The sequence below is a fragment of the Neophocaena asiaeorientalis genome, unplaced genomic scaffold (assembly GCF_003031525.2).
Source record: "Neophocaena asiaeorientalis asiaeorientalis breed wild unplaced genomic scaffold, Neophocaena_asiaeorientalis_V1.1 scaffold72, whole genome shotgun sequence".
Taxonomy (NCBI): Eukaryota; Metazoa; Chordata; class Mammalia; order Artiodactyla; family Phocoenidae; genus Neophocaena; species Neophocaena asiaeorientalis.
The window spans coordinates 4,834,859-4,857,694 of record NW_020185336.1 but is presented as its reverse complement, the minus strand read 5'-3'; the positions used below and the strand labels follow the sequence as shown (position 1 = coordinate 4,857,694).

Below are 22,836 nucleotides of genomic sequence, written 5' to 3'. Positions count from 1 at the left end.
CGCTTCCGAAAAAAAAAAAAAAAAAAAAAAAAAATTTATTGTCCTTTTAAGCACTTTTGAACACATTGGTGTGCTCCAAGATCACCAGTAGGTAGGATTTTCTGATTTTTTAAACTCTCTGTCACTGACAAAAGTGGGCGGAATAGACCTATGGGGAAACAGCACTTACATAACCTCAGTTAATTTGTCATTGGCTCAATTAGAAGCTTCCTTTTGCAATAGTCTTTTGGATCGCTTTGTGTTGGAAAGAAGCTTGGGTAGGAGGATCTAAGCCAGGATCAGAGAGGGAAATATATTTTAAAAATAGCTAATGATAACAGTTAATGCTTATTGAACAGTTGAACTAGGCCAGGGATATAACACCACTAACACCTCTTCACCTCGACCTATCTTAAACCTGGTCTCACTCTGTCCCCATTTCTTACTTTATTTTCTTTGTATCTCTATCTCTACGTGACATTTTAAGTTTGTTGTTTGTCTCCACTAACATAATGCTTTTTCTTGCTCACCTTTACATCTATAGCATCCCATAAAAATGAATGGCACACACTAGGCACTCAATAATTAGTTGAAAGAATGAATTAATGTTCATCACCTTATTTCATTCTCTCAACCACACTGATAGGTACTGTTATTATCACCAGTAAAAGGAGGAGGGAACTTAGGCTTTAGGTGGCTAGATAACTTTCTAGAGGTCATATAACAAACAAGTAACAGAGCCTGGGTTCTTAGCACTCTGCGTATTATTGCCTCAAGGGAAAAAAAAATGTTTTTGTTATTTACAACTAGCACCTGAAATTCAAAAACAAAAACAAAACAAAAAAACTTCCCGCAGGAGAAGAGGAAGATTCCTGCTGTACCAAATGGAACAGCAGCTCATGGGGAAGCCGAGCCCCACGGAGGACATAGTGGACCTGAACTCCAGCGAACTGGAAGGTTAGTGAAAAGCCCTTGTATGGGACTTCAAAGACCAAATGATATATACCTTTTTTGTGTGTCGGGAATTGCTGTTTTGAGAACTAATTTGTTTTTATACTTTGGATACTTACTCTTTGGGAGATGAATATGCCAATTAATTTGATTTCTCTGTAGTTACTAATGATTGTCATTATTATTAAACCAGAACAGTGAATACACCATTTCGTTTTAATATACCTAGTCTTTCATATTGCTATGCATTAAAACACATTCACAGATTCTTAGAATGAATAAGAAAACTGTCAGTTGCCCTTTCCAAAAGAGCCTGTTGAAAACTTCAAGCTCAGGATGGAAATGAAAATAAATACCAAGAACTCAGTCTTATAGACCCTGTCTCATTACATGCAAGTAGGATGTATATAATAGTATTTTTTATTTTTACGGTAGTAATTTGAAAGAACTATATGATTTATTTTTCTAATCACACATCTTTGAAGAGATGAAAGCTTCAATTTATTTCTTAAAATGATTCTTTGTGGTGTTTTGACAGCTTGTCTCTCTCCAAGAAATGTGTGAGCAGAAAATCAGAACCTTTGGGTGGGTCTCTCTTCAGGGAATGTGTGCACACAGCCTCCATTATAATTGAAGGCAATTGCAGAGGCTTTGCAGGATTGGTGCTCCTCTCGCCTCAGGGCCATTTCCTGTACTGCTTTCACTGTGTCCTCTAAGATGACTTTCCAGTTTCTGACAACTCTGTGCATTTTAATTCTCCTGTGTTCTTTCCCTTTATCTATGTTTTGTCTCTGAGGAGATGTCTTCCTCAGGCTCCCGTACCTAATTTGAGATGGTTCAAACAATTTTTTCCTTTTCCCTGTACTAGAAACATTGTTACTCCTTCTGTTTACTTTCATATTTTCAAATGCTGTCTTTTTATTTCTGTTGTTTTTTTTTTTCTCTCTCTCTCAGGTGTAACATGCCACATAGCTTAGATTTTTTTCAAAGTTCACTTTTCCTTACTGCTTCCTAAATCCTCCCAGGTCACCAATATCCGGTATCTTCGCTTCTCCAGAGTTCTTCCACAGATTCTGTTGCTGACATGACTTGAAGTATCCATTACTCATCTGCTCTCCTGGAGTTGCTGGTGCACATCTGGGCTGCTCTTGCACTGTTCTCTGCAATGACCTCCCACTTCCGGATTTAGATTTATGCTGCTAAAAGCACGTTTATGACACAGTAATATAACAGCTATTTAGACTAATGTATACCCTAATAAGTAATTAATTAGAAAAGAGTGGTCTAATAGAAAGTACTATCAAACCTATAAATATTAACTACTAAGTAATAGTTCATAACCACCTCAAATTCTTTTGGGGATTAGGTGGGGTATAAATCATAACTGAATGAATAAATAGACTCGTAGATTAAATCTGTTCTGAATTGTGACTTTGGCAAGTTAACAAATCATTCAGAAATGATCCCCCAAATAAAAATTATGTATGTGTTTTACTAAACACAGGTAAAGGAACCTAACCTAAGATGATCTTTGCGTGTGTGAATTTCACAGGTTCTTTGCAAGCTTCTCTGAATTTTTTTTTTTTTTTTTTTTTTGCGTTACGCGGGCCTCTCACTGCTGTGGCCTCTCCCGTTGCGGAGCACAGGCTCCGGACGCGCAGGCTCAGCGGCCATGGCTCACGGGCCCAGCCACTCCACAGCATGTGGGATCTTCCCGGATCGGGGCACGAACCCGTGTCCCCTGCATCGGCAGGCGGACTCTCAACCACTGCGCCACCAGGGAAGCCCTGCTTCTCTGAATTTTAAATGTCCTTTTTTTTCAATTGAAATTTCATTCTTCTCAACCTCTCCTACTCCACATCCCTCTGATGGAAACAATCACTAGAAAAACATAACGATTCTATCACTCACATAACAGTAAGATAGTTACTAATATGTTACTATTGTGCCTATATTAGGGCAATTAAAAATAATAGAATTTATTCTGAAGAGGTACATCTTTCAAGGCAAATCAGAATTTATTTCTCAAGAGAACAGTCATTTTTGAGGTGATTCTTAGATTGCCAGATTATATTCCTATTTAGAAAATAAATAACAAGACTTTAATATTTTTCCATAAACCAAGTATATTTAGCATACTGGCAGTATGTTGAACATAATAGGTTTTTTTTAACCTCCATGTAGGAACTTAATCACAGCCTTATTCATTTTAATATGACATCTTTATCCCATAGAACACAAAGAGCTTTTGGTAGTCAAATGTTAAATCTGCATATTGTTATTAAATGTTCAAAGAATGAGAATAGCTGTTTAATGCTCTCATTCCTAACAGATTAAAAAGTTCCAGTCCTCAGATTTTAGGCAATATTTCACAATTTAATGCTTCTCTCTTCCCCACCCCCCCAAAAAAAATCATCCTTCAAATGCTTTAATGTGGTTTTTGGATATATTTAGAACATATGCATTTTTCCCAAATAAGGTCATTATTGTCTTGTGAATGATAGATGTTTGAATATGTTTAGACAATAGTGGATCAAAAGTACATTTATCTAGGTTGCTTATTGTAAGGTCCCTGTCTTAGTTTCCTAAAAATGAAAACAACTCTGGAACTTACCTCTCTCTACTAAGTATTGTCATCCATAAGGTCATTTAAGTGCCTGTCTGGAGTATTATTTGGCAAGGGTTTTTTTTCACAAAGAGAGTGGGTAACTGGAGCCATGGTTATATGCCACTTTTTCTCTCTAAGTTGATGTTCACTATTGGACTGTACAAAAATCAGTTTACCTTCCCTCCTTCACTTTCTGCTACACTAAATGGAATGTAAACAATTAGAAAATATTGCCAATGATTGAGAATGGTAGGCCTGATTTTAGGAATAAGTTGTTGTAAAATGGCACAGAGATTAGAGTAATCCTTAACTCTCATTATTTGAATTTTGATTGATGAACAGCTGTGAGCCTTGTTTGAGAGAACCTAGGATTTTTTTGGCTGTTGACACAATATTTGGTTAGGGATTGAAGTGACATAGTGGTACAAAGCCATTCCTGTAGATCATCATAGTAAAACCTAGCATGTTAATATGGGTCTCATCTCTGCTGATGGAAAACCTGTACTGTGACCTGGCAACAAAGCAAATGAGCATTTTGATTTCTGTGATTTTTATATTTGTGTGTCACTATTGTGTTTTCCCCCCTGTCTTAGGATTTTTGGGGGACTTATTTTAGATATCAAAAGAAAAGCTCCATACTTCTGGAGTGACTTCAGAGATGCTTTCAGCTTGCAGTGCTTAGCATCTTTTCTGTTTCTCTACTGCGCGTGTATGTCTCCTGTCATCACATTTGGAGGACTGCTAGGAGAAGCAACTGAAGGGCGAATAGTATGTATTATACTTTTCTCTGAACTTTGAAACTTAATCAGCTTTTAAGATTCATAGTTAGATGAGTGTGCATTTAATTTTGGTTTCCTTTATGAGGAGAGATTTGATGTATGGTCTGGCAGACAAAGTTCACACGAATTTCCTAGATGACTAATGGAACTGGTAATCAGGGAGTGGAATATCTCAGAACAACTAATTCTTATCTTACACAAGGTTCTGATCTCATCCCTGGCCCCCCAGTCCTAGGCTAGCTTTAGCCTCTGGTTCTTGCCTCATAAGAGGTCCATTTTCCTATTTATATAGGCCATGCTTCTGCCAGACATTTATTATGAATACATGTAAACTTTTAGTAAGCAAAAGAAAAGTGAGATAAGGAAGGGGGAGAGGACATATCTCTGTCCACTGCCATTCACAGTCTGCTGACTGCCTGCCGCCTTTTTTTTATCCTCCTACCCCACCTCCTGCCCAAGGTTGCTAGGCCCTTCATAACAAAGGGAAAAAAGACCCATGTATTTTACATATTTTCTCCCCAGTTATAATCGCAGCCTGTACAGCTTAGATAATGGAATCATTTATATCTCTACACAGAGTGCAATCGAATCTCTCTTTGGAGCGTCCATGACTGGGATAGCCTATTCTCTCTTTGGTGGACAGCCTCTTACCATATTAGGCAGTACAGGACCAGTTTTGGTGTTTGAAAAGATTTTGTTTAAATTTTGCAAGTAAGTGTTATATACTTTTGGCCCTCAGCCCCTTTCTATTTCTCTGCTGTATTTAATCTTCTTCCAACATCACATTTGGAGATCTGCTGGGAGAGGTAGAAGTTGCTGATTTGATTCAGTTTGCCATTTTTGTCTCTCCATGGAAATAAAGGAACAGTAAAATATTGATGTATATTGTTATGTAATATTTATAAAAAATTATATTCAAAAAAAATTATATTCAGCTCTAAGCACTGAGAAACCTCTTTGAGTTTTGTACCCTTAGGTTTTCCCTTTAGACAAAGTCTTGAGTTTAGATACTCATGGGATGTGAAGCTTATTTACTTTCACTTCCTGAATTAGACTTACTTCCATCTACTTAAAATGGTGGCAAGCTGTTAAATGACCTTCTTTCCACTGTTCTTTTCCCCCTCCTAGAGAATATGGGCTGTCATACCTATCTTTAAGAGCTAGTATTGGACTTTGGACTGCAACCCTGTGTATCATACTTGTGGCCACTGATGCAAGCTCCCTTGTCTGCTATATCACCCGGTTTACTGAAGAAGCTTTTGCTTCTCTTATTTGCATCATTTTCATTTATGAGGCCCTGGAGAAGTTGTTTGAACTTAGTGAAGCATATCCAATCAACATGCATAATGATTTGGAACTGCTGACACAATATTCGTAAGTACCATTTCCCCTGTTGGCTGTGGGGCTTTTCTTTCTACCAATATTGCTATTGTTATAAGAAATACGAGGAACTTACTCAGCAGATAGAGTTCCTTAAATTGATTCGTGACCTAAATCCCGGTCTCTCAGAGTTGAACAGTATTTTAAGAGTCATCTGAATACTTGAGTTTTCATTATAACATCTTTGCCAAGAATAACTTTTTGAAGTTTTGTTTGTCGAGCATTCCCCATTAAGTAGATAATGAACCAAGATCAATTTTACTATACAGAGATTTTTTTTTCAAAATATTTTTGATTTTGGTCTTCCTTTAGGACCTCTTCCATGTAATGTAACCCAAAGAACACAGTAGTGAAAGATAAGATTTCAGACTTAAAGCAGTGAGATAAAAGAGACTCATTGGGTCTAAATTGCATAGTTTGATGTTTGAAAATATGATAAAGTCTGAAACAAAATATCACTGAATTGAAATGTATTTCTGCTTTTGGAACCTATGACATTTATGATAAAAGTACTCACATATTGCCTGTTGAGGGTGATATTACAGTTTAGGATTAAAGATGGGATTGTACCTATTACACGTTCTAGTTTCGTATGTCAGCAGTTTGGGATTTCTCTAAGGCTGTATTTGCAGAGTATATGTGAACATTATGTTACTCTTCTTTGATTTAATTTTAGGATTTTTTGTTGTAATTATATATACATTTTAAACAGTGAATATTTGAAACAATATGTTCTTTACCAGGCATCAACCTGGCATTATAACCTCTGCATTAACTACCAATGCTCTTCTTATAAACTGCTCAGATAAGCCCTCAAAATCTTCCTTTGAAGATTTATCATCTTTATTTACTATTAGAAGTTGAAATTGTTGAAATTAGGCCAAAACAGTGCAATATTATTGTCTTGTTAAGAATGATGCAATGATATAGAGTTGAAAATAAGATGACTTTTAGTACTTTGAATTTTTCTCGGTAATTAGAGATATGTTTAACAGTACATCTCTGTTTTAGAACAAAAAAAAATCAAAGTGAGATATAAAATAACTTCCCCAATAAAAGTAAATGGTGAGGGTGTTGTGAACAGGATTCAAATGCAGATGAAGGAGGTGTCAGGGACACTCAGAAAGCAGGCAGATGGGAAGAACAATTTGATCAGAATGAGATGTAACATTGATACATGCCTTTTCATTTATCTTTAGTTGAAAAGAGAGCAGTGTCACCTAATTTGGGTATCTTTGCGAGGATATGCAATTACCTCTGCTTGAATTTTCAAACCTACTACACGCCAGGCACTGTGCTTGGTGCTAGGGAAATCATGAACAATATTCTGTTCTCAGTGAGCTTCCAGTTTAGTAGGAAATGTAGACAAACAGACAACACAGTGGAATAAGTGCTGTGTTAAAGGATTGGTCCAGAACACTATGGTACTACATCAGAAGAGCACCTAACCCAGATTTCAGGTTCAGAGAAGACTTCCTGGAGGAAGTGACATAGAAGACCAAAAAATCAGGAGGAATTAGGTGCTGAGGAATAGAGATGGAGAGTGGTTTAGATGGAGGGAATGGCACAGACTTGGATGTAAGAAATTTATTAATGCTTTGAAATATTTGTCCAAAGTTATATAGATAGTGGTGAAACAAGAAATTAGACTCAGGCTTTATGACCCTGATGTAATTTTCAGTAACTGAAGTTACTGCTGTAATTTTAAAATTTCTTTAAAGTACTGTTTCTCAACCACTGATACATATACAATCAGAGAAAAGCAGACAAAGCTTAAATAGGCAGGAGGGTTTTTATAATCAAGTACTCATCATAAAGTATTCTTCCAAAAATTCCACTGGATTTTTATGTGAAAATGAAAATGAAAAAGATGGTGAATAATAAATGCATGTAGGTATAATAAATAACTATAGAAAGTGGTGAATGATTGCTCTAGCAACTATCTAGCAATTTCAGTCTCTAAACATCAGTTAAAATAAATTCACTAAAGGGCTTCCCTGGTGGCACAGTGGTTGAGAGTCCGCCTACCGATGCAGGGAACACGGGTTCGTGCCCCAGTCTGGGAGGATCCCACATGCTGCGGAGCGACTGGCTGGGCCCGTGAGCCATGGCCGCTGAGCCTGTGCTCTGCAACGGGAGAGGCCACAGCGGTGAGAGGCCCGCGTACCGCAAAATAAATAAATAAATAAGTTCACTGAAGTTTTACTTTTTAAAATTAAAATTTTAATTCCAAGGAATATAACAATTTTTTTTTCAAAGTCCTTTTATAGTCACTTTGTATTTAATGAACTCCTATGGAGCAGATAAGATCTATTTTATAGAACAAGTTAATGATTTATAACTTACCAGTAATCAAATAAAGCATAATGAAGAGTAGAACCCACTCTTCTTAATGTTACGTTTTCTTTATTAGAGGGTGTGACTTTGTTCTGCCACTCAACTTTATCTCACCTTTTGGGCACATTGCCATGAATTCTTTATCAGATTAGTGTAATGTCAGTGTTGGCACTTTGTATATGATAATTTTACTCAGAGTATCTGCCACTTCTGTTGGGAAATTTTAAGCAAATTATTCTCGTTCATGTAGACTGTTGCTACATTCATTATTCATTTATTCATTTCTACTTTGCTAGGTATTTTAAGTGTCACCACTACATACTTTATAGTATTAGTCATGCTAAATAAATGCTTAGAGACATTGCTGATAACTTATTTTGGAGAAAGAAGCACTTCCCTTTAACTATGGAAATTAATATGCTAATTGTTTTGAACACTATTCCTCCTAGATATTTGTAGAACTAGTAAAATTCAGTTAGCTTAGCATATTTTTCTATTTATAAATGCAATTCTTGATAATATAAGGTGTTCAGCTTATGCACTTTACATTTATTATTTAACAAAGAGGAAAAGATCGAGAAAAGAATATATACAACTCTGGGGAAAGAAGTTTACTTCATAAAAACATTCCTTAGTTAGAGCTCTCAGTTGCAGGCAAAATAGTTTTTATATACCACCCAAGAAAACCCTGTTTTTATAAATAAGTGCTGTGCAAATATTATGTGAAGGGTAAGAAAATATGTTCTCATAAGTGAATGCTCATTGCTGGTCTCAGTGAAGTCTGTGTCCAGCTTCCACTCTGTGTAGCTCATCTCTTCTTTACATGGGTACCTGGGGTCTTTTCGATATATCAAAACTTGCTCTAAAGATGATTAGTAGGAAGCTAATTTTATTTCTTCCAGAATTTTCATTTTGATATCTAAAAGAAGGAAGGCAGAATTTTTTTCAATTATAAAAGCAGGTTTTTAGGGAATTAGAGATGGTCCTACTCATTCTGAAATCATATCCCTGGGTGTTGCGAGCTGAATTGTGTTCCTTCAAAATTTCCCACACGCCAGATTTCTGAGCAAATCTAATGGCTCTCTATATAGAATTTGAACACTTTTTAGCACCCTCTCTACCTCTGTAATCTCTTGTCTAAATTATGACAATTGCCTTCCAAATGGTGGCCCTGATTCTACTACCCTTCCCTTCCACAGCCTGTTTTCTATGAAGCAACCAAAATTATTCTCTTAAAACCCAAGTCAGGTCATGTCACTCTGCTTCTCAAAGCCCACTGATGACTTCCCATTACCTTCAGAGATGTTGTATGAGCTGTTCCTCACTGCCTGTCTTATCTTGTCTTCTACTTCCTCCTCTGCTCCACCCACGCTAATCTCCTTGCCCTTCAGCCTTCATACTTGCTGTTCTTTTTGCCTAGAATGCCCTTCTCCAGATATCTATGTGGCTTGTTCCTTCACTATCTTCAAAATCACCTGCTTGAGGACTTTCCATCTAAAATTTCAACTCTCTTCTCTCTCTTCCTTTTTTTAATCTAAAATATTATATAATTTATCTTTTTAAAAGTAAGATTTATTGAAGTATTATTTACATACAATAAAATATGCCTCTTTTAAGTGTGCCCTCAAATGAGTTTCAACAAATGAATAACACTATAATTGGAATATACAATATTTCCCAAAGTATTTCCTCATGGCCCTTCACAGTCTCTCTCTCACCCCAACCCCCAACCCCTGACAATCATTGATGTGATTTCTGTCTTAAAGTTTTGCCTTTTTTAGAATGTCACATAAATGGAATCATAGAGTGTATAGCCTTTGGTGTCTGGCTTCTTTCACTTATCATATGCTTTTGAGATTTACTCATTTTGTTGCACGCATCAATTTATTCCTTTTTATTGTTGGTCAGTGTTCCACTGTATGGATGTACCACAAATTGTCTATCCAACCACAAGCTGATAGATGTTTGGGTTGTTGCTACTTTGGAGCTATATTGCTTCACATGCAGGTCTTTACTTGGCCTACGTTTTCATTTTCTCTTGGGTAAATACCTAGAAACAGGATTGCTGGGTCATATGACAAGTCTATATTTTAACTTTATAAGAAAATTCCAACATGGTTGTACCATTTTGCACTCCCACCATCAATGAATGAGTGTTCCTATCGATCTGCATCCTCATCAGCCCATGGTATTGTGCTTATGTAGAGTGATACCTCTATTAGTCTAATTTATTGTGTGTTCCCCTCCTAGAGTGAGTTCATGAGGAAAAGGGATTTAGTCTGTTTTGATCACTGCTTTCCCAGTGTTCAGATCAGTTTCTGGCACAAAATAGATAGATGTTCAATGAAAATTTGTTGAAAAAATAAATGAATGTTGAATGAATATCACCTCTATTTAGAATTTGTACTAAGGCTCAGAAGGGATTATGGCTTACCCAAGTAGAAGAACTTGAGCTAAAACCCAACACATCTAACATTTAGTCAAACACTTTTGACAATGTACCACATTATAGGCCACTGGTTTGACCAAATTAATTTCTAGTATTAATATTTAGAATATGAGGGAACTTGGATAAATTTTATTTGTCTCTTAGATATTATCTTCAAGCAGTTTAAAATTTATCACAGGAAATTAAAAATATAAAAATAGAGGGATTTAAAACATAAATATTTGAATAATATTAACATATGCAGTAAAATGGATTCTTATTTTAGAGCATAAAAATGCTTATTTTGATTATAATGATTCCCTGTAAATAGGTATTTGACAAGAAGAGAAAAAAATCTTGGATGGAGATGAATTTTGTTGTATCACATTGAAGCCCACTTTACCTTATTTTTAAGAAACTTGGTAATAATTTGGATTAAAAGATAGGAATCTATACCAATATCCTAGTTAGTTGCCTTGGGTAAGCCCCTAAGAGCAGCTTTCTAGAGACAACATCTTAACCCTCAAAAATACACAGAAAGTACATGTGAAATATGTAGGGAATAAGAGCTCTGGGAGGATACCTACCACACTTATAATACTTTGGGGACAGAAGAAAAGACTGAAAAAAAAAAAGGCTTGTTCTCTTTGTATATTTTGGAGAATTCAACTGGCATTGTGTGGATACATTATTTTGTAATTTCTTTCTAAGAATAAGTATTATGAGAAGCAGACCCACGGATACAGAGAATAAACTAGTGGTTACCAGTGGGGAAAGGTAAGGGGGGAGTAGCAATATAGGAGAAAAGGGTAAAAGGGGTTATTATAGGATTGTATGAAATCATGTGCGTGAAACTTTTGAAAACTGTAAAGCACTATAGAATTTAAACAATCTTTCATTCAATTAAAAAAAAGTCTTTTGACAAGCCATAGAATGAGGTAATTAGGGCCAGGTGGTGCTCATCAAATCAGTTCCTGTGTAAACAAATTTATTTTCCATTTCAGGAAAATAGCAACTTACAAAACTCAAAGGAAGAATAGAGCAAAATGTTTAAGGTATAATAAGTAGATTTGCCATTCTGTTCTTAAATTCTCTTATTAGGCTCATTCTTTCAACATCTATTGCTTTTCTCTGAATTGTGTTAACATTGATAATGTGAAAATGAATATGGTCTCCACTCTAAAGGAGCTCAGTGATTAACAAGAAGAGACTAGAGATGTGCTTTGTACATAGTGGCTGCACACAGAGAATTTGTTGAATCAATAAATGAGGAGGGAGCTAGAGGCAATGCATAGTCAAATCATTGCAACCTGGCATGGTAAGTATTTATACTAGACATATGTTTAATGGTCCAGGAGAAGAAGTAAAAAGCTACCTTAATTTATCACTCCATCTCTGTTGTACCTGTAACTTGAGTTTCTTATATATGGCTTATCTGTTTTTCTCTCTCTTCATTATCTCTGCATGAGCAGGTCATAATTAGAGTTGAGGGCACCAAGGTAGATAGATGAAATCCTGGGACCAGTTGGCAGAGAGTCTTAAAAATTGTAATGAGTTTTATTGTAAAAGATCATTGGGGGTAATGACAAAGCTCTGGATATAATTATGTGATAATAGATTAGAAGGTGATCATAGGAAGTGGAGCAAAGAGCAATAACCTTGGTATGGAATGTTTAAGTCCTGATTATTGACTGAGACAATGGTAATGAGAAGAAAATAAACAAACTGGGGAAAAAAAGAAAGAAAAGCAAAAGTTGGCAAGGTTTTATTCATTCATTCAACAAGTAATTATGGAATGCCTTATAATTTATATGAGCAATAACAAAAATTTGCATACATGGCTTTATTTAAGCCTCACAATAATCTATGATATAAGTATTACCCCTCAGATGATCAATCTGAGGCTCCAATAAGTTAATTAATTTGTTCAATATCCCAGAACCAGTGAATGGTAAATGAGAGTCAAACTCAGGTATACTTTTTTTATTAAAATGTAGTTGTTTTACAATATTATATTAGTTTCAGGTGTGCAGCATAGTGATGCAATATTCTTATAGATTATACTCTGTTTAAAGTCATTATAAAATAATGGCTATATTCTCTGGTGCTGTACAACATATACTTGTTGCTTTTTCTTTTTCTTTATGAATTTTATTTTATTTACTTTTTTATACAGCAAGTTCTTATTAGTCATCAATTTTATACACATCAGTGTGTATATGTCAATCCCAATCGCCCGATTCATCACATCACCACCTCCACCCCCTGCGGCTTTCCCGCCTTGGTATCCATACGTTTGTTCTCTACTTCTGTGTCTCAATTTCTGCCCTGCAAACCAGTTCATCTGTAACATTTTTCTAGGTTCCACATATATGCGTTAATATACGATATTTGTTTTTCTCGTTGTGACTTACTTCACCCTGTATGGCAGTCTCTAGATCCATCCACATCTCAACAAATGACCCAATTTCATTCCTTTTTATGGCTGAGTAATATTCCATTGTATATATGTGCCACATCTTCTTTATCCATTCATCTGTCGATGGGCATTTAGGTTGCTTCCATGACCTAGCTATTGTAAATAGTGCTGCAATGAACATGGGTGCATGTGTCTTTCTGAATTATGGTTTTCTCTGGGTATATGCCCAGTAGTGGGATTGCTGGATCATGGTATCCATGATCATGGTAATTCTATTTTTAGTTTTTTAAGGAACCTCCATACTGTTCTCCATAGTGGCTGTATCAATTCATATGGTTTTTATTCTTCAGTTTCTTAATATGGTGTATCACATTGTTGATTTGCATATACTGAAGAATCCTTGCATCCCTGGGATAAATCCCACTTGATCATGGCTTATGATCCTTTTAATGTGTTGTTGGATTCTGTTTCCTAGTATTTTGTCGAGGATTACTGCATCTATGTTCATCAGTGATATTGGTCTGTAATTTTCTTTTTTTGTAGTATCTTTGTCTGGTTTTGGTGTCAGGGTGACTGTGGCTTCACAGAATGAGTTTGGAAGTGTTCCTTCCTCCGCAATTTTTTGGAAGAGTTTGAGAAGGATAGGTGTTAGCTCTTCTCTAAATGTTTGACAGAATTCACCTGTGAAGCCATCTGGTCCTGGACTTTTGCTGGTTGGAATATTTTTTTTTTTGTGGTATGTGGGCCTCTCACTGTTGTGGCCTCTCCCGTTGCGAAGCACAGGCTCCGGACACGCAGGCCTAGTGGCCGTTCTTTTCTATCTTTCTGTGGATGTGGTTTTTGTTCCACAGGCTGCAGGATTGTAGTCTTGCTTCTGCTGTCTGCCCTCTTGTGCCCTTGTTGCTTACTTATTTTTACATAGTAGTTTGTATCTCTTAATCCCCTATGCCTTTCTTTCCCCTCCCCACTTCACTCTCCCCACTGGTTAACCACTAGTTTGTCCTCTATATCTGGGAGTCTGTTTCTGTTTTGTTATATTCATTCATTTGTTTTATTTTTTAGATTCTACATATAAATGAAAACATAGAGTATTTGTTTTTCTGTGTCTGACTTATTTCATTAAGCATAATACCCTTTAGGTCCATCCATGCTGCTGCAAATGGCAGAATTTCATTCTTTTTTATGGCTAAGTGATATTCCATTATATATATATATATATATATCACTTTCTTTATCCATTCCTCTGTTGATGAACACTTAGGTTGCCAATATCTTGGCTATTGTAAATAATGCTACTATAGATATTGGGTTTGTGTATATTTTCAAATTAGTGTTTTTTTTCAGATATATACCCAGGAGTGTGACTGCTGGATCATATGGTAGTTCTATTTTTAGATTTTTGAGGAACTCCATACTGTTTTCCACAGTGGTTGTACCAATTTACATTCCCACCAACAGTGCAGGAGGGTTCCCTTTTTTCCACACTCATGCTAACATTTGTGTTTTGTAGGCTTTTTGATGATAGCCGTTTTGACAGGTGTGGGTGATATCTCATTAAGGTTTTGATTTGTATTTCTCTGGTAATTAGTGATGTTAAATATCTTTTCGTGTGCCTGTTGGCCATCTGTATATCTTCTTTAGAAAAATGTCTATTCAAGTTTTCTGCCGATTTTTTAATCAGGTTGTGTGTGTGTGTGTGTGTGTGTGTGTGCGTGTGTGCATGTTTTTGTTTTTTTTTTGTTGTTTTTTTTTTTGCGGTATGCGGGCCTCTCACTGTTGTGGCGTCTCCCGTTGCGGAGCACAGGCTCCGGACATGCAGGTTCAGTAGCCATGGTACATAGGCCCAGCCGCTCCACGGCATGTGGGATCTTCCTGGAACAGGGCATGAACCCGTGTCCCCTGCATCAGCAGGCGGACTCTTAACCACTGTGCCACCAGGGAAGCCCCTGTGTGCGTGTTTTTTGATATTGAGTTGTAAATATAAACAGTTGAACTGTTTATATATTTTGGATATTAACCCTTTATCAGTCATATCATTTGCAAATATCTTCTCTCATTCAGTGGCTTGTTTTTTCGTTTTGTAGGTTCATTTGGTTTTAAAGCCCATGAACTTTTTTTCTATGATAAAAAAATAAAAATCATAGTAAAACCTCAATTTTATTATAATTCCCTAAAGGCAGTAACTGTCATATGTTTCTATGTATTCCCCATAGCACCTAGCATAATACTCTGTACAAAATAATTTTAACCTGTTAAATCATTGAATGAACAAAGAAGACTACATGCTATGTTCCAGATACTTGGGTGTAAAAGTAGCACCATAGATGGGTCTCTGCCCCAATCGAGCATATTATCTATTGAAAGACTTAGACATTAAATATTACACAAATAATTACTTAATTATACTTGACATAAATGTTATAAAGGTACAGAATGCCATGAGAGTGAGAAATACTTCCAAAGTTATTTGTATTTGGAGGCCAAGGAGAGCCTATAGCTATTTGAATGGAGATAACATTCTAATGAGAAAAAGTTTAAGAAAAATTTCATGGAGAAAGTATTTATGTTTTTAGTTTTAGCTAGTAGTGGTGGTGTTTTGCAAAGTTATTTTGCACATTTTTGAAAAGCTATTTTCTTCATAATATGTTATAGCTATAAGTTTAAATAATTTATTAGAGAGAAAAGTATTAAGTACTTACAGAATCTCTCCTAAGAATAAAATCTGAAACATGGAAATAGATGTATTCATAAGAGACTGTATTATTTAAATAGTCATCTTAATAGAAACAAATTAAAGGTTTAGTAATAGAAGAATGAGTAAACTATGTCACATCCATTAATGATGCTTATGAAGAGTAATGAGCAAACAGAAAATACTTACATTATAGTTCTATACAAAAGAGATTAGAAATGCTCATATGCTCATAAAAATGTTGAAAATGTACATAAGAATTACTGAAAGATATATACCAAAAGTTACAGTTATTGATGGAAAGATTCTGAGAGATTTCTTTTTCATTTTTTATTTTATAAATATTCTGTAGTGTGGTTTTATTATTTTTACAATTCAAAATACTTTATGAAAAAGAAAAATGAATAGGCATAAAAACATGTTTGGCTTCTATAGATACATCGTAACTCTCTGATTTTATGCCTAATGTTAATACCTAACTTGCTACACTCTTAAGGTGATTTAATCAATAAAGAGACTTAAAAAAAAAAAAGAATCACAAATCATTACTGTTCAGCGCTCACAGAAAGGTACTAATAATAACTACAAAGGCAAAAGCAGAGCATCTGCAACGTAGGGACTAAAATTAGTAATAATGTTGAAGGGAGTTCTACCAAATTATGTTTTCTAGAAGGCAGCCATAAGCTCTTCTTGTGTAGAGAAGACTGATCACCTCCATTAGCCTTGAAACAAAAGCAAAGACTTCTGGATGCAGGCATTTAATTATAATGTTTATCTAATCATTCTGTAGCCATTTATATAATTAAGATGGCTTAGAGCATACTTTTCTTTGGGGAGTAAAGGGTAGTAGGGGTTGTGTTTGGTGAAGAGTATATTTTAAGCCAAACAATCCAACACTAATTATGGCATTTTATACTGGTGTTTCAAAAAATATAGAAAAAGTGCAGATACTGCCCATTCTTTTGCCTTTGGATTGTTGAACTTTCCAATCTATGAGCTGGTGGTAGCCACAATTGTAATAACCACCACAATGATGATACCTAACACCTAATTAATATTTACTTATGCTAGACCCTGTTCTAGGTGCTTTTACCTATATTAACTCACTTTTACCCTCATAATAACCCTATGAGGTTGATTGCTATCACTATCCTGACTTTAAAAATACTAAAATATAGAGACACTAAGTAACTTGTCTAAGGTCACTCAGTTAAGTGCTTGGATTTGACTGATACAGGAACTCTGGCTGGAGAGTTCAAAGTCCAATGTCATAGGCACCAGGCTATTTTATGCACCTAAAGATTTTCTTTTTTGCATTAATATTTCCATCTTATGGCCAGAGTCACTAAACATTATTTTGGAGATGTAAGTAACAGAAGAGCTTATTCCAAAAGCTTATTGCTTTCTCTAGTTTTTTTTTTCTTTTCTTTTTTGTAGTTTTAGATGAAAAATATTTGGACTAAGTTCATCAGTATAGGTAAAAAAGAGGAAAGTGGGATTTTTCTCATTTTATCTTGACTTATTTATTTAGAATATCTGCTTTTGTCATTTTAAGGACATAAAATCTCAGCCAAAGCCCTCTTTGATCTACCAAGGGTTGGTACAGAGATCTTTTTCAAACTTCCTGTACAAGTGTGCAGCCTCTGAGGACTATCTGCTGAGATTTCAAATATTAGAGGTGTGGACTCAGGAAAGAATGATGATTTGGTTGGCTATACATGATACCTATGACGTATAAATCTTTTAGGTAAAAAACATATTTTTCCTCCTTGGAATTGATTTATGGAAGAGGAATATTATTAACCAGAGATAGGCCTGACAAGGAGGCATAGGTAGCTAATGTCCACTTACAGACCTAACTCTCCAAAAAAAATGTCTCCCCTATGAGCTTGACATTTTTATCCCAAATTTCTTAATACTTTTGGAAAGTCACTGTTGAAATGTAAATGCACTCCCAGGAATGGAGTAACACATTACGCCACTGTCCTCACTAATACAGTGCCAGCACATAGGAAAACAGAGACCATAGCCCTGAGAGAATGGTGCACACAGCAAGCAAAGTGAATGGAGAAGTGATACTAGCCCGGTGGCCAGGTTTACATGAGGCTATGAGAAAATAGGAATCTGGAAGTTGGGCAAGGGTAGTGGTGTAGTTGTCATGATGTGAAGGCAGGGCTGCAGGATGTTTTGGGGGGAATATCTTAAAGGAGAGGGGTCCTGAAAGGGGAAGCTGAGAAGACCATACATTAATGGTATATTACTTAATTTATTCTGGAGCCATCTCACTCTTCTGGCTATGCTAATGGAAATGGCACCGTTATATCTAGATGAAGCATATTATAGAGAAAAAAGCAGAAGTTTCAGGGTCAAGAAGACCTGGATTCAAATCTAATCACTATGACCTTGGATGAGTTATCAAACACTTAGTTTCCTCCATCTATAAAATGTAGAAATCAAACTACTAAACTAGAAAACAAAGTGCCTTCTGCCATGCATATGGTAGCTGTATGCATATCATATCTATATGCATAAATATACAGTAGCTAAAGAAAGCTTATATATATATGTATACACACACACATACATTTATACGTAGATGTATTCATGCATCTACTATAGTGTTATCTTTCTCCCTTGTTGTGTTACTTCTGCAAGAAACTTGTCATATAGTCTCTATTTTACATTTTAGTTTCCTTTTATCATATGTAAATTTACTTTCACCTAATTTTCAGAATATTCAAATAATTTTCTATTAAACTATGGTGTTGGGCCTTTTTTTCCTGAGGTAAATTAGCAAAATGACCAACTTGAAGAATTTTTTAAAAAATTTATTTATTTTTGGCTATGTTGGGTCTTTGTTGCTGTGCATGGGCTTTCTCTTATTGCGGAGAGCAGGGGCTACTCTTCGTTGTGGTGCATGGGCTTCTCATTGCGGGGGCTTCTCTTGTTGCGGAGCATGGGCTCTAGGCACGCGAGCTTCAGTAGTTGCAGTACGTAGGCTCAGTAGTTGTGGTGCCTGGGCTTAGTTGCTCAGCTGCATGTGGGATCTTCCCAGACCAGGACTCAAACCCGTGTCCCCTGCATTAGCAGGCGGATTCTCAACCACTGCGCCACCAGGGAAGCCCTAACTTGGAGAATTTTAATCATTAGCTACCTGAAAACTATTGGTGCTTGATACAGCATATTCAGGCAATATATTACTAATCTACTTTAACAAGAAAGAGACTATTGCTTCTAATGAATGATATTAACTGTTTTCTTTTTGGCAGCATTACTGCCGAATAGCTAACTATGCTATCTATGGCAATAGCTAACTATGCTATCATTATTTGAATTCATGACAAGGCTGGGTAATGAGTTGAGGCAGTTATTCTGTATGATCAGATGATTTAAGCCTGAACAGAACACAAATATATATACCTATGCAAATATCTAAAATAATTATTCTGATCTCTGTAGCAGTTTAAATACTTGTTATGATTCTAAAAAGGGGACTTTAGGGAGCATATGCCAGTTTCACAAAACAGGCACATGTTCACACGGCTGTAACTTAGGGATCCCTGACCAATGAATTGGACACCATCTTTCAGCAGGACCTTGAAGTTTTAGCTGGCAGATCTTGGAGCAGCTTTCCAAGCCGTTTGCTGCTTCCTCACTCCCACATGCTTAGTTAGCTGGGATTCCCTGCTGGGAAGCGAAGGCAGGTAGCATTTTGACCCTCCCCTCACCACCTTCAGTATACTTTATTCTCAGAACCATCCCCAGAGATTTAAAAGCATTGGGAATATAAAAAATATCTCTTCCTCACAAGGTTGGAGGCCTTGGACCTTACCTTGAAAAGATTTATTTTTACATTCTTTCAAATTATGACAACTTATGTAGAAAAATATGGCAGATACCTGTTCTTTTTAAAAAAAATTTTTTTTGCAATATTTGTTACATAACAAGAGTGTAAGAATAAAGTGGTTGATATGTATTTGTTTTCTGATTATAATTTGGAACACAGGTATAAATGTCTTGGTTTATGGATTCAATCTGTACCCTGTCATCTCCTAACCTACTAGATCTTTTTTGGAATAATAAAATGCATAACACTGGGGCCAGTATCCACAGTTCTAGAATATTCTTAGCCATCTGGTTCTGTTACAGAGTAAAGTTAGACTGGAAATAAGACAATGTTAGTAAAGGAAGCTTCCTTTGCCCACCCCACCTTCCGTGGGCTCCATTTTTTGGTGTGCACAACATAGTGATTTAATGATATATACGTATATTGTGAAATGATCATCACAATAAGTTTAATAATAACATCCATCACCACACATAGTTAATATTTTTCTTGTGATGAGAACTCTTAAGATCTACTCTCTTAGCAACTTTCAAATATACAATAAAGTGTTGTTAACAGTAGTCACCATGTGGTCCATTACATCCCCAGGACTTATTTATCTTATAACTAGAAGTTTGTACCTTTTGTTCACCTTCACCCATTTCACCTTTATTCTTGATGAATATTTGACTAGTTATAGAATTCTGGATTGCCAAGTGTTTTCTTTTAGCCTGTTAATGACCTCATTCCATTGGTTTCAATTTTAGCTCAGGAGAAGTCATTGTCAATCCTACTGTTGCTCTTTAAAAACAATGTCTTTTTCCCTAGATGTTAAGATTTTCTCTTTGTCTTTGGCTTTCTTTGGTTTCAGTATATTTGGGCATATCCTTTTTTTTCTCTTCTAGTTTAATTGAGATATCATTGACATATAGCACTGTTTAAGTTTAAGGTATACAGCATGGTGGTTTGACTTATATACATAATGAAATGATTACCACAGTGACTTAGTGAACATTCATCATCCTGTATAGATACCAAATTAAAGAAATAGAACAAAAGTTTTTTTCCTTGTGATGAGAACTCTTAGGATTTACTCTCTTAACTTTCATATGTGATATACAACAGTGTTAATTATAGTTATCATGTTGTACATTAAATCTGTGGTACTTATTTATCTTACAGCTGGAATTTTGTACCTTTTGACTGCCTTCATCATCCCCACCCCCTGCCACTGGTAACCACAAATCTGATCTCTTTTACATGAGTTTGTTTGTATGTTTTGAAGTATAATTGACCTACAATGCTATATTAGTTCCTGGTACAAAACATAGTGATTCAATATTTCTATACATTTCAAAATGATCACCATGATAATCTAGTTACCATCTGTCCTCATACAAAGATATTACATAATTATTGACTATCTTCCCCACACTGTACATTTCATACCTGTGACTCATTTATTTTGTAACTGAATGTTTGTACCTCTTAATCTCCCTCACCTGTTTCTCTCCTCCACTCACTCCTCTCCCTTCTTGGCAACAGCCTGTGTGTTCTCTGTATCTATGACTCTGTTTCTGTTTTGTTATGTTTGTTCATTTGTTTTATTTTTTAGATTCCACATATAAATGAAATCATACAGTATTTGTCTTTCTCTGTCTAACCTATTTCACTTAGCATAATACCCTCTGGGTCCATTCACATTGTCACAAATGGCAAGATTTCATTGTTTTGTATGGTTAATATTCCATTGTGTGTGTGTGGTGTGTGTGTGTGTGTGTGTGTGTATATATATACACACACATTATCCATTCATCTATTAATCACCACTTAGGTTGCTTCCATATCTATTCACCTATTAATTGCCACTTAGGTTGCTTCCATATCTTGGCTATTGTAAATAATACTGCAATGAATACAGGGGTGCATTTTTTCCAAATTAGTGTTTTCATTTTCTTTGAATACATACCCAGAAGTAGAATTGCTGGATCATATTGTAGTTCTATTTTTTTTCCATCTCATTACTTTAATCATTTTGTCAAAATAATCTGAACATGCATAAATGACTTGTTATAAGAATGTGTAGTATAAAAGTCCCTGAGACATATCCAAGAATGACTTGAAATGTATTCAGTGCAATTATTCATCATACTAATTGCCAAGGACTTGGCTCCCTTCCTAGATATTTAAGATATGTGACTAAAAAAAGATATATAATATATATTATATAATATTCATAATTATACATTATATATAAATATATGTATGTTTATTAATGCTAAATCAGAGTCTCCCTCTCCAATGCCTGATTTTTCTGCCAGTTTACTGATGCTGTGTATGAAGTCATTTCCAGACTGTAAAGAATGTACTTACCGAGGTAAATTAGTTCTTTAAGCCCTAGGGTGCCAGTTAGTAGAATGATGGCAGTGGAACTAGAAGGTCCCAAGAGAAGATGTTGTCCAACCCCCTCATTTTGCAGTTCAAGTGACAGAGGCTCAAAAGGTTTGCAACTTGCACAAGCACGGCTGGTTCTGCCACTATTACTGTAACCTTAGGCAAGTCCTTAACTGGGTCTAGACTTCTGCTCCCTCCTCTGTAAAATGGCTTGGTGATTGTCACAGCTAACACCTTCCAGGTGCTTCCTGTGTGCCTGACACTGTCCTGAGTACTTTAAGTGTCTTTTCTAATTCTCCCAACACCTCCATAAATTATATATGAATACCTTCAATTAGAGATGAGAATATCAAAGCATAGACATCTTAAATAATTTGCCCTAGATAAGACAATTAGGAAATGTTACAAAGCTGGTCTAGTAACCCAGGAATAACTGCCTGCAAAATTCTCAAATTCCAATTCTTAAATCCCTTCTAAGAAAACCCCGTCAGATAGGTTCTCAAATTCCTTATATCTCTAAAAGTCTAGAGCAGAGTTAACAAACTATGGCTCATGGGCCAAATCCAGGCACCACCTTTGCTTACAAAAATAGTTCTATTTCTAACTTTTTGAGGAATCTCTCTATTGTTTTCCATAGTGGCTGTATTTACATTCCTGTCAATAGAGCATGTGGATTTCCTTTTCTCCACATTCGCACCAATGCTTGTTATTTGTTGTGTTTTTGATAATAGCCATTCTGACAGATGTGAGGTGATATCTCACGGTGGTTTTAGTTTGCATTACTCTGGTGATGTTGAGCATCTTTTCATGTGCCTGCTGGCCATCTGTACATCTTCTTTGAAAAAAATATCTATTCATGTGCTCTGCCTATTTTTTAGTTGGATTGTTTGTTTATTTGATGTTGAGTTGTATGAGTTCCTTGTATATTTTGGATATTAACCCTTTATTGGATATATCATTTTGAAATATCTTTTCCCATTCAGTAGGTGGCCTTTTCATTTTGTTGATAGTTCCTTTGCTGTGCAAAAGTTTTCTTAGCTTGA

At 35.7% G+C, this 22,836-nt stretch overlaps 1 protein-coding gene across 3 annotated transcripts in view; it reads left to right on the top strand.

Annotated features, from left to right (window-relative positions):
• Positions 1–22,836, top strand: part of SLC4A10 (solute carrier family 4 member 10) — a 216,334-nt gene that overhangs the window by 125,642 nt on the left and 67,856 nt on the right. For all 3 annotated transcript variants that reach the window (XM_024735940.1, XM_024735939.1, XM_024735941.1), the window contains 4 exons: positions 836–936; positions 4,132–4,306; positions 4,895–5,028; positions 5,446–5,691. In XM_024735940.1, the coding sequence (XP_024591708.1) occupies positions 836–936; positions 4,132–4,306; positions 4,895–5,028; positions 5,446–5,691 (656 nt within the window). The remainder of the gene's footprint in view (positions 1–835; positions 937–4,131; positions 4,307–4,894; positions 5,029–5,445; positions 5,692–22,836) is intronic.